Source organism: Pangasianodon hypophthalmus, chromosome 24 (assembly GCF_027358585.1).
Source record: "Pangasianodon hypophthalmus isolate fPanHyp1 chromosome 24, fPanHyp1.pri, whole genome shotgun sequence".
Lineage (NCBI taxonomy): Eukaryota > Metazoa > Chordata > Actinopteri > Siluriformes > Pangasiidae > Pangasianodon > Pangasianodon hypophthalmus.
Window position 1 is genome coordinate 10,213,158 of NC_069733.1, and position 13,332 is coordinate 10,226,489.

General features: G+C 35.2%; 1 protein-coding gene across 2 annotated transcripts in view; it reads left to right on the top strand.

The window, feature by feature from the left end:
- edil3a (EGF-like repeats and discoidin I-like domains 3a) overlaps positions 1-8,064 on the top strand; it is a 181,204-nt gene extending 173,140 nt beyond the window's left edge. For both annotated transcript variants that reach the window (XM_026931547.3, XM_026931546.3), the window contains exon 10: positions 5,571-8,064. In XM_026931547.3, coding sequence (XP_026787348.2) covers positions 5,571-5,720 — 150 coding nt within the window. In that variant the 3' untranslated portion in view covers positions 5,721-8,064. The remainder of the gene's footprint in view (positions 1-5,570) is intronic.
- The last annotated feature ends 5,268 nt before the right edge of the window (positions 8,065-13,332 follow it).

Sequence of the window (13,332 nt, forward strand, 5' to 3'; positions counted from 1 at the left end):
TACTTAGCAGCTTATTAAATAGCACTTGATCCAGCACATCCTAATATTTTGCACAGCAGTAGAAAAATTGAAGCTTAGGAATGAGTGAAAGAGGCTGGAAGGCCACAAAAAAGTGTATATGTATGAAAAAAAAAATATTGTATTTATGTATTTACTATTGCCCTTAAATGGCATTCTATTTTTAATTTTTTTTTGTGTATTTACAGCCCAAAACATGAATTAAAAATCTCTGCCTCATATGCATATATAGAAATATAGACTGCAGTGTATGTGTCATCAGTTGACGCTGAGATTTAACACAGTAACTCGTAATAGATTATGATAGATTACCAGTGCTGTTGGGATTTTACATTTCTAAGATTTTTTTTTCCTTTAAATGCTTTTCAATCATTTTTTTTTTTCTTCTAGAGTTAATAATCTCAAAAAATTAATTTATTCTGTCTTTTGACACTGCAGTATTATAATAAATACATGTTGTCTCTGGACTATTTAGTAAAAGAGAGACAAATAAAAACAGAAATACCAGTCACCAGACCAGGATAAAACAAGTACAGCGCTCATACTACTATGTGTTTTATTCTCACTGTGTTGTAAAAATAGTTCACACTAAAGTAAACAATGAAACTGGCTATAGATAGAAGGCATTTTATATAAATACAGCTAAAAGTCATACTAACTGTAACTGAACACAATAATAAATATATTACAGAATTAGGTTCATGTCTTGCTGCTACTGACGTAAGGCATGGATTAGGGAGTTTTTTTAATTACATGCCCCATAGTAGAAAATGAGGTTTACAAGATTTAAACATATCTAAACTCTGAATAAATTGTCAGAAGCAGAAAACCACAATTGATATAAAACTGGACATTGTTCCCCAAAATGCCATTAAAATAAAAAATATATATTTTGCTTGAATAAACAGAAATTGAGAGCAATGATGCAAAGAATGTGGTGATTAACTCCCTTTTTCTGGTCTTTGTTAATATTATAATATTCATTTTTACATTTTATTTAGATGACAGTATAGAGATAATTTAGAAGAAAAAAAAGAAAATACAACTTTAGTTATAAGAATGTATTTTTGTATATTTCGGTATGTATTTTTCTCCTGAAAAGTTATTGCAGTGTACATATTTATACATAACTAACCGTAAGGATCACTGCTTTACCTTAAGTGGGTTTTAAAGGTAAAATAGGTTCCTTTCCAGGCGAAACATACATACTAATGGTCCTAAAGACATACCATTCGAATGAAAGTGAAAGAGAAAGAGCTTCACTTTGTGATTAGTATCTAGAATTTGTTTCATTTTCTTTCTATCTGCTGAATGAACCTGCAGGATATTGTTTGTTGTTGATGCTCTTGGTAATGGTTCCGGGGACATGTTGCTTGAATTAGCTTCATATGCTTCTCCTACTTGAGTGTTTATAAATTGAGCAGAATTATGACCTAAAGATGCTAAGAAGTTATCAGTGTGATACCTCTCATGGGATCTTGTCTCAATAATAAGACTTTAGCTTTAAAAAGAGAAAGTGGGAATGCCTGTCTGTTTCTAATCCACCACTCACTCTCTCAACTCACTTACGGTCTCACTTAATCTCATATCTTGTAGCACTAAGCCTCTCGGTAACCATAAAACCAAGACTGGGAACTGCAGCTTTCAGCAAAAGTGTATATCTGAAAAGCCTGATAATGAGGCCACAAAACAGGAGCACAAACATAGGATTAAATAATGTCTGCTTGATCTTGATTCAGCACCTCTTTTGATATGATTTGCAACTCAGGGATCCTGGGAGCTTGGGATTCTCACATCTCTATGGCAGCGGGGAGTTTGAGTGAAATTAAAAATGACATTACCATCAGTCATTCAAGTAAGCTTGCCTTTGTGAGGTGTTTTATTCTGGACACATTACAAAAAAATATTTCAGCAGCGCTCACTGTTACAGCAGATAGCTGTGCTAATGGGAAATGCAAGATAAATTCTTGCCAGTTTGGTTTGGTTTGACCTACAGTGGACAAAGACTTTCTTTTAGAGTCTGCACAAAGACTTCCTTTTATCTGGCTTTGCTAATATCACTACACAGAGTGACTCATCAGGTCTGCTCCCCTGGTTTCAACTTTCAGTTGAGAATTTCGTCACCTGCTCTTTGTGTCATAATTGCAGTAGTTTAATTCTGCCAAGGCTAAACCCCATTTCATGCCATTCATAGTTATTTCTATATTATAGTCAAGTGTGAACTTAGGTGTTTAATTAACCATGAAGCATAAAGCTCAATGTAATTTTCTCTCTTTATCCTATTACATTCCTTGATTTGTTATTTTTGTGTTTTGGTTTGCCCAACAATGCATAGAGACAAGCTTATACTGATGTTTAGACCTTTAGGAAATGTAATACATCCCAATTTGTATTTTATTTTGTTTTTTTCTGACAGCTAGGTTGAATTTTGAGGACATTTAGGAAAATCAGTTTGAAAACTACAGTACCAAGACCAGTCACTAATCATGATATCTATACTGAGATTTTATTACAAAACGCAGATATTTCCACATTCAGCTTTCATTGTAGGTACTGTTTAGTGTAGATTCTTTTCATAGTTTCTCAATACCACCAGGTTAAAATCATAAGATAATTATCAAGACCTTTATAAAATTAATTAAGATAGATTAAGGTTACTGTAGAGAATTGTGTTTCAAATGACCAAGACAGCATGACTTGAGTGATTTGCATGTTCAACTTGAATATATAATGTGGGGCATTTCTACCTAAAGGTGTAAATTACAGGGTAAGATCAATGCAAACAGATTACTTTGGGCTCCATGATGTGATTTACCACCTGTGTGTTGCCTCAAGGCAGCGGTTTAGGCATGGTTTAGCCTGTTTGTCTGCTGCCTGGCAGTGGCCCTGGATTGTCAGTGACGAACTAGGCCTGTCTATGTATATTACAAGAAATGAGAGCAGCACCTTCCCAAGTGGAACGGATACCAGATTTGCCCTCTAAGGTAGCCCACTTCTCAATAATGCCCACTTTGTTTTCAGAGCACCACCTGGACATCCAGAAGTTCAGCAACCATAACCTGCTGTTAGCTACATCTCTATGCTGCATTGTGATGAAGCCAGAGCCTACTACAGCATTGTACATCACCTTCACTAATTTACACACCTCTTTACTATTAGTCTTAGTAACCTCTGATTGATGAACATCATTAGCACTTACATGGATAACTACCTTACAAAACCTGCACTTGCCTAACATCCGAAAATTACCTGCATTGTCTGGCTCTCTGGTTTCTGGTATACACCTGACTATAGCATCACGTGTCGTCGAGTCTCCATAACTAGAGCACTTTCAACAGGCTTCTCAGTGATTTGTGTATTCAAACCTGTTGAATACGCAAATCAGAGAGGGATGGTGCATTATGATTATTCCAATAAGTCACAGCTCCACTGTAATTTGAGAACACTCAGAACTTCGTTTAACAAAACTATATGCCTCTCACTATCACTAACCCTCTCTAACATTACAATGTACAGCTTCAGTGTTACAATCTTATCTGTCAGACTGGCTTCTGGTCTACACTTCTCACTAATAAAATTACTACTACTGATGGTGGAAGAATATCTAAGCATCTTACACTCAACACACTGAATAAGATCAAGGTTGAACATGCAACCGTGCAAAAAGTGAGGATGTTACTTCCAGAGGATTGATTATTTCAGGCTAATCAAATGGGAGTCATCGCTGTTTGCTTTATCTGAAGCAATTCCACAGCGAGATAGAATATAAAGAATGCACAGAAATTTCAGTAGCAGGAGGGAAATTGAAAAGTAGGACTGGATGCCAAAACCAGCCTAAATGTTAACTTTCCACATTCATACATTTGAATACATTACAAACCTTCTGACACCCATTTGTTTAGAACTTTGATTGTGGATGCTTCTTGTAGATCCCTAATCTGCAAACAAAAACATTTCAGGAAGCTGATGCAAAGCTCAGCAAATGAGCTCAATGTCTCTGATAATCAATTTTTCATCACACCCCCCCCCCCCCCCCCCCCCCCCCCCCCCCCCTTCCTCTCACCAAGGCCGCAGACATGAGATTGATGCTATGGCAGTAAAGAACGCATTGCAACAGTCTGGAGAAGAATGTGCAAGTTGTATATTTGGTGTTTGTGATGCACAAAGCTGAGCCTGACTCAGTGAGGACTTGCCACAGTTGTCTTTTGTTCTTTCTGTTGATATACTTCAGGCTGTCTGCATACTAAAAAAGGAGATGGAGATGCCTTTGAAGCCCACCGGAGAACTTTGTTTTTCACCAGCCCATTTTTTTTTTTTTTTTGCTCTTGTTTCATGTGAACTTTTACCCTGCCTCTATAGGTAGGTTATATAGAGAGAGAAGTGGAAATTGTTTACTCTTCTTCAGTATATAATTTTTTTCACATATGCAAGTTTCACAACAGAAGAAACTTTTTTTTTTTTAACCTAAAAAATATTTTGATGGCCTGTTACTGGTATGCTGAGACAAAAATCTTTTCAAGCTGCATACTTTTCCAAGATTGATACGAGTGGCTTTGATATAAGTAGGTTTTTGATTCTTAAGATACATCCAGTGTATTTTGAAAACATGTAATGAAACAAAACCTAGACAAGTCTTAATAGCAGGAACCTGGCATAGTGCTTTCAAAACTGTTCCCAGGCTCCTGTATATAGCAATGTAGGAGTTGATCGAGTTGATAGAGATTGCACTGCAAGATTTTCTGTCATAGTCTGCAGTCTTCTATTTCCACAATAGCTATCCCCTAATTAATCTTCTTAAAATTGAGAATAGCCTAGGATAAATTTCACAGGGAATTTCATTGCATTCCCTATATTTTCAGGAGACCACAAGTTCAAATCCTGACACTGCCGTGACTATCTATGGCCGGGAGTTCAAGAGAACAAAATTGGGTTGCATGGATGGCATTACTCTCTACTCTGTCAATCAGAGCAATACCAGCCAATTGCATCTCTGAGCTCATGTATGTGGAAGTTTCCTTCAGTTGACCTGTGACATAGCATGTATAGAAGACAATATAAGGTGGCTGGCTTCACATCTCTTGGAGGAAGAACCCTCCCTGGGTGGTGGCTTTCGTGTAATAGGGGAGATCTAGCTAGGTAGAGCTACGAGTTTTATTTATGTACCCTGTTTGTGGTAACTATTGTGTTGCCTTTTTGGCTCGTTTTTAAGTAAAATAAATAAATAAAAGTGGGTGGGAACTGGCAAATTGACCAACTTTGGAGAAAATCAGTTAAAAATAAATGAATTTTCTAAATGTTCCACAAAAAAAAATTTCAATATATATTTGTACTGAGAAATTCCCAGCCAATTTTTGTAATGTGCACAATTCTGACACTTAATTTGACAATGTAGATGATATTCAGAAGTCTTGACTGATCTTGACTGCCTTTGGACTACCTGTGAAGGTTTGCAGTTACTCAAGTTGTGTTGAATTTCTCAGATCACCTCACATGCGTAGTACCAGTCAAAAGTTTGGACACACCTGATTATTTTTTCTTCTTTATTCTTTCAGGTATTTCAAGGAAACTTTGATAACGACACACACAGGAAAAACGTGATTGATCCTCCCATCTTTGCCCGCTTCATCCGGATCCTTCCATGGTCATGGTATGGGAGGATCACTCTGCGTGCAGAAGTACTCGGATGCACAGAGGAAGAGTAAAAATCCCCAGATCCCACTTTTTTCTTGCTTGGTACACTTCAGTGCCACTTTCAGATTCAATATAAACTTTGCTCGAGCTGTATAGAGGATATCAATTTCCAATAGAGTTTGCTTTTTGTTTTTCCTTCAAAATGGTTTGGAAAAAAGAAAGATATTGGGGGAAGTGGTTGCTGTTTTATGTTTTGTACGCTAAATTCTGACCCTAACATTATGTTTGTCTTCTTAATTTCCTGTGCTTGGGGTCATTTGCTTCAAGTTCAAGATTTTGCCCTATGTTTATAGAGTCTTGTAATTTCTGACAGGATTATGGGATTTAGCTTGGGTTTATTTCACTGTGGCTAAAGCAGTGGGATGTTAGCCACCCAGTGGGATGTTAGTGGGACGGTGTCACTTTTAAACAAACACTAAAAAAAAAAACAAATTGATATACTATGCTTCATGGACCATAATCAAAAGGCTATAACTCATAACTAAAACAAAATTGATAAGATGTTTAAAGCACCACTACTATAGTAGTAGAATTTATGTTTCCTGCTTTCTTTTTTTATTTTAACACCTTATCAAAACTACAATTACATAATACACTGATGTTGTGTAGAGGAAATATGATGCTCTTGTATTATATATTAAACACTGAATTACTGCATGGTGCATAAATTATACTAGAAATGTTAGGCATCTAATTCCCTTAACATTGTATTTTTGCTCCATATTAAACATTTATCACTTAAATTAATCACTTTGAATCTGTTTTTACTTGCATTTCTAAAAAAAAACACATTTATACCAATAAATACAAATATTGCATAAGTTAAGAAATAGAAATTATGAAATTAGTATTAGAAGTGTGGCATAAATGTAGCTCTTGCTAAATTTTTCACAGATTCATTGATGATTGGATTTATTAATACTAAAGTGCACTTCCAACGCAAAGCTACACTTGTAGGCTTGTCACACAGTCTAGTTGCACCAAGCCACTCTCGCACAAATGCCACAGGAATTTTAATGTGCAAGAGAGATTTAATTGGATATTATATTCAAAAACTCTTTTTAAAAAAGTGTTGCTTGCTAACCCTCAAAACTCTGCCACTCATAACTTTTTATAGCTCGTGCAAATTCTTACAGATGTGCAATTCTGTGAAATTTTGTTTGTTTGATACCTAAAAGACAGGCTATAGAATGTTTTCAACTGGGAAATGTTCAGGAGGATTTGCAGTCCTGGGCTATCTATAATCTCAGTTGTATTTACTTTGTTGCTGTTAAAATGTGCTACTAACTTCTATTTGTATGTCTACTTTATTGCCTGGTTATTTCTTTTTTGTTGCATTGCTCAGCTTTACTACTGTATTTTTTCCATTAATGTAAAATCCTCAGGTTAGAAGTCACAAGTCACCCCTTGGCAAATAGATATTCATCCAGTATCTAAAATGAGAATAAAAATGTGCACCCAAACTTAAACCATCAATGTACAATCTAATATACTATAAACATTATGAAGAGTTATACATAGAGTATGTTTATACAGCATTCTTTGGAATGTACAGTGATGCCCATTGGATTGTCACTGGAAATTCATAAATTTGTTTGTTCGTCTGTCTTGGGAATTAATGAATTCAGGTTTATAATGGGGTAACTGGAAAGGGTTAAACTAATGTCTATCCTTAAAATCATCGGTTTTTCTTGAATGCTGAAGAGGAGTGGATATCCCTTTTAAAGCAGGGGAAAAGGGCCACTGAGCCATGTAATGTATCATAATAATATCTAAAACCATTCATCATTGATCATTTGTACAACTTTGAATGTGATGTGTAAAACAAAAAAAACAAAAAAAACAAAAAAAAGAAGAAAAAAAATCCATTAACAATGTTTATTCACAGTATGGTGACATGAAACGTAATCATCATGTACACGTAACATATTTTCTAACAGATGAATGTTGCAAGAAGTCATATTTGTATTTGATTTATTCTGATTTATTAACATCTGTATGGAGTTATTGATATAGTAAGCCTTGTCTAACATTGCCCTGTGTTGCTGCTAACACAGGCTGTCCTGTTCAAATGACTTGTGTGCACATTGTAACAGTTTTTTGTACTTCTTGGGGGCTAACAGTCAAAGAAGATAAAAACCTTGAAAAAATGTCCATAGGCACATTTTTTTAAATAATATATATACTGGTGAGTTCAATAGTCCGGTATTTCCATTTTATGTGCTGTGAATAGTGATGTGTAAAGCTGATATCAGGATATCCCTGTGGGCCACACATCAATTATTATTATTATTTTTTTGCTTCGTTTTGTGTTTTTACCTGACAACTTTTGCAAATAAATAAATGTCACCCCCATGTTTTTGCATTCAATTGCAAGTATCTGATAAAATGTGCTGATAACATGCTGATTAGTAAAAGCTGAAGAGTGTACAAAAAAGCCATTATCACCCGTTAGTCCACTCTTTGGTTTGACAAATAAATCAAAGTCTGTGAAATAATGTGTGGGTTTTTTTTTGTTTGTTTTGTTTTTTGAAATGCTGAAATTTGATTGGTATTGTTAGTTTAATTTACGATGAGTGCGTGTAACAAAGTGATGTTCATTAATGAGCCAATTACGAGGGAGTGACAGAGTGAGGGTAATTACCTCAGATAAGCGAAGATGCCCAAATTAAATCTAATTAGAAAACAGTCTGTTTAGTGCACGATCCCATCATTCAAGCTCTTTAGCAGGGCACCATTCTTACTGCAATATTTTACTTTTTTTATTTATATTTTCAGATATGCATCAGTTCTCAGTCACCTCAAGAGGTAACACCACAATCCTAGTTGGAAACAAAAGTTTCCTGTTATTTTAACCAGACATGAATGAGTTTATATCTTAAATACAGCACAGCTTTTACAAATATGAAGTTGTTTATAAGCCAGAAATACTTTACCATGTTGTGGAGTGTGCTTCACAGTTATATAGCACCGAACACACTGCATGTTATAAGCAGCAGCAGAACAGTGAAATTTCCAGACTGAGAAGGTTATGATGTAATTCCCATATTTCCCATTTGAGCCTATTTTGGCATACTGTAATACAACATCCTAGAACAAAGCATGTTGCCTTGATAATCACTTTGATTGCCAGGCAAATATTCCTCCACCATGCTTACTTTTTTCTCACAAGCACCTCAGGAAAAGCTGTGAAATTCTACATTCAGTATATTTGGTCATATATCATTATTAGTAAGCTGAGCATGACTTGCATGTTGTCTGATGACAGTAGATCTGATATTAGATCAGGCCCAATAATATATATTAATATCTCAATAATGTCCCTGTCTGTGTGTGTATAAAACACTTTTGTGTCATATACAATAATAATTTATAACTGGAAAAGGTAAACTGTAGCATAGTGTGTGAATGTACAGATAGTTTGTGCTGCTCTCAGTAGAATCCTGTTTGATTCTGCTTTTACTACCTGTACTGTATGTACATAAAGTGTGATGTGAAAATAGATATTGCATACCTACTTAAATAGTTAAAATAATGACTTAAAATAATAACAAAATATACAGTATGTCACCATAAAAACATATGGAAAACTTTCTTTGCATCATCTATTCTGTAGTTAATTTGTATTCTCAGCTAAGTGCAGGAAGTAGAGCATATACACTGTAAGTAATTGATTACTTTGTTTATGCAGTTAAACATACTGCAGTTATGGCAGCTTCTGGCAAGGAAAGAAATTAACATTCTCAGTTTTACATAATCATTGCTTAAATACACGAGTAAGACCGAAGCATCAGAGATCATGAATGTTCTGTGTTACACTGAAGACATGTTCTGAGGTAGAAGAACAGCACAGGATTAAAATCTACAGCAAAGCCAACTGATATGTTGGTGTTTAATTTTTAAGTTTTATTAAGCTGCTACATCTTTATAGCCCTAGACCCATTTTAGCAGTTAAAACCTAAATGAGAATGCTATTTCATGTGTATTGTGTGTTGGGGAGGGAAGTGTGCGTTATCACCTATTGTTAGTTTAGATGAAATGACTAGCTAGCTGCTTAGCTTAACAACAAGCTTGCTAGCTAGCCTTGCTGACAATTGCAAGTCAGAGCTTGAAATTGACTTGGGGCATTCTTTTAACTGGATTTTAATTAATTGTAGAGTGTAGTAATTTTATAATATCCATGTAGAAATTTGTGGCAATAGATAAAATTAGACAGGCAACTTGTCAAAGAACATTTTAACATGAATATTTAAAGGTAACTGACTGCAATATTTACTACTGGGTTTCCTCTAAAAGGTCTGGTAAGCTTGCACTATTGGAAATGTTTATTGAATCAGTTTCTTTCTTTTTTGTTTTTTTTTTTTTGAGACTTACTTGCAGTGTTTGCACCTTGCAGTGTTTTCCAAGATAGTTAAACCCTTCTAAACCCTTGTCATATCCTGATCCTACAAAAAAATCTAAGACACATTTCCCAAAAATGCTAATTAGATTCTAAAGTAAAACTTGCTGAACATTACAGTCATAATCATTATAATATAATACAATCTACAATTAGCCATGGCAGCCATTTTCCAATTTCATTAACTGAATGTTTCTCTCCATATTCCACAAAACTAAATCTGAAAGCAAAAAGAGATGCAGGATGCAGACTGTGACCCATCAAGGTGTCACTCAATGTCTACCAGCCATTGAGTAGATTCAAAGCCTACTGTGACTGCTTATCAACTGCCACTCAGACAAAATGACATTAATAAATGTCAGGATTCAAAACCTGCACTTTCTAGCCCTTTACTGCATCAGTTTTACTGCTTTCAGTGATGTAAAAACATTCTCAGATCCCATGTACAAGTGAGTATATTTTGACAGGACTGACACCTTTACTATCTTCCTCTTTAAATATAAATAAATAAATAAATAAATACATGCATACATACATGCATACATACATACATACATACATACATACATACATACAAGCCCAGACTCCTTCAAATGCTAAATTCATATAAAGAATATGGACCTGTGCACTGCTGCCTCACAGTTCCAGGCAGCTCAGATTACTGTCTGTGTTTCTCCAGCTGCTCTGGTTTTCTCCTGCTGTCTAAAAACACAGTGGCTATGTTTACATGCACATCCAATTCCATTTAAGGTCTATATTCAGGTTGCACTCATATTACGAATATGATGTTTATATGAGTATGTTGCCATTCCTAAATGCCTAGCTTACAGCTAAGCATCTTTTAGCACCCATAATTCCTTGTGTACTGAACATGAGCATATATCTCCTTTCAGTGGATTTTCTGAATAAGGTGTTTACATGCAACAAACTTCTGATCTAAACAGGCATATTCCAGGGGTGGGAATCAGAATATTGTCTTAGTCTGAATCGGGCAATCAGATTGCAGCATTTACATGACTCAATACTATATAGAATATTGCCAAATTCCAAGTAATATTGGAATAATTGATGGGCATGTGAATGTAGCCACTGATAAGTGAATTGGCTATGCTAAATTGCCCCTAGGTGTGAATGAGTGTTAATGTGAGTGTGCATGGTGCCCTGCAATGGACTATAGCATTCGGGGCGAATTCTCCCTCCTCTCCTGCTGTGAGATCTCCTAGGATCCACAATTGATAGATGAATGAATGAATCAATGAATTAATGAATGAATAGATGGCTGTGAACAGTTTCTTAACTAAAACTAAACAGCTTAAGCCATGCCTAGTAATAACCTTAGCGCTATACCAGTACTCTGGTTTCTCTACAACCTTACGCAAAAAGAATATAAGGTGAATTTTTAATTAACTTGTAAAAAAAAAAAAAAAAAAAAGAAAATTCTTATCTGAGTTCTTAAATTTTTAACTGTAGGTTCTAGGTAAGGTGACCATTTTATCACCAATGAGCATTAGCATTTGGAAGGATAATTGGGCTTCAAATTCAAGAAAACCTTTTATTGTAAATAGCTGCTCATTTGTGTCACATCCGCCACAACCTCCAGTAAACTCCAACAATATTGTGCCTACAGTCACACCTACTTCCCTTTGAGGGAGCAACTGAAGCTATATATATATATATATATAATTTAGTTTTTTTTATTCATTGCTAAGTCTTGTTTTGCTAATTGTAGTCTACATTCCTAATCCTTTTCATTGTATTTATATATTCCAAATATGATCCTTATTTTGTTTTCTATTATTTACCTGTTATTTATTTTGTCATTTTGATCTTATGCTTTTTTTTGCTCTCTTTTTTTTTTTTGTTTTTTTTCCCCCTGAAGATACCTGCGAGTATCTTCACTATTCAGCTTGAGATTTTTAACATCTTGCATGCAAAGATGTAAGCGAATCCCTCTCTCTTTCTGTATTACCTGTAGGTTTGATAAAGAGAGTTTTTTCTCAATAATGTATAAATATTTTGTTTCTGTTTGGAATGCACATATTTGCTTGCTGCTACGTTGAGTAGTCTTGGCAACAGGACAACTCTGACTGTAAATCAAACACTTTGACAAGCTGTTATTAAAAATGCATGACTATTTTAGCAGGTTCATGAAAAAAACAAGTATGTGTGATCAAATCTCATGGTAAATATCATTTGGTTTGTGTTTATACACTCAGCACCTTATTACAATTTAATAAAATCTAAGATTTGTTAATGGATGCAAATGGTAGTTTTATACACCATTGCCTGTGAATTAGAAATGTCCAAATCCTGTAGAGGGTTAAACATGTAGAGAAATAATTGTTAATCCTACATATTTTTTGAACTATAATATTTTCACATTGATAAGCGGTAATCCTTCAGTTAAATTCAAAACTAGCAATAAATAAATAAATAAATTATAAGTGGGGACAGTCACCTATCCATTGCTGTTCCAAGAAGCTGCTCTTTCCTTACTGTTCCTGCTGATTACAATACCATCTGTTCCTCCCACTGCACCGCAAATGAAAAAAAAAACAAAAAAAAAAACATCTTGCTAAACACTCATGGCAGACTTTTCTGCAAGCAACCCGCAGGCAAACCACATCAGCTGCTGAGTGAGACATTACTCCATGGGCACAGTGCTGGGAAATATGTCCTAATTCTGACCAGACACATTTTTCAGAAAAACAGCCCAGGTACTAATTAAAGTCCTTTCTTCTTCACTTCATAACTATGTTTCATCATAATCTTGAGGTTTTATTAAAATAAGTAAATGCAAAACAAAGGACATAAGGACTAGGTAATAGTTAGGAAGTACTAGTCGGGAAATACTAGTCAGACAAACAGTCAGGCAAATTGGAAACCTAGTATAACCTGGGCAAGACTAAGGAAAATTGATAGACAAAGCAAGATCAAAACCCAGTGAATTAAGGAAAAACTACAACTTAGTATCATCACAGACACGATGGCTGGAGCGAGACTTCGCACTGTGTGTGAGCTTATTGAGATCAGGTGTGTGTAATTAAAAGTCTGGTGACTGAATGAGGATAGATGTAACTATGCTAGGTTGCTTGGGAGTTTCGTGACTGAATTTGGAGTTTGTCAGCTGGCATGGAGATTGGCATGGGATCATGGGTATTGTCTGCACATAAACATGACCATAAGCAGGTACAGACACAAATGTGACAATATCCACCCTGGGA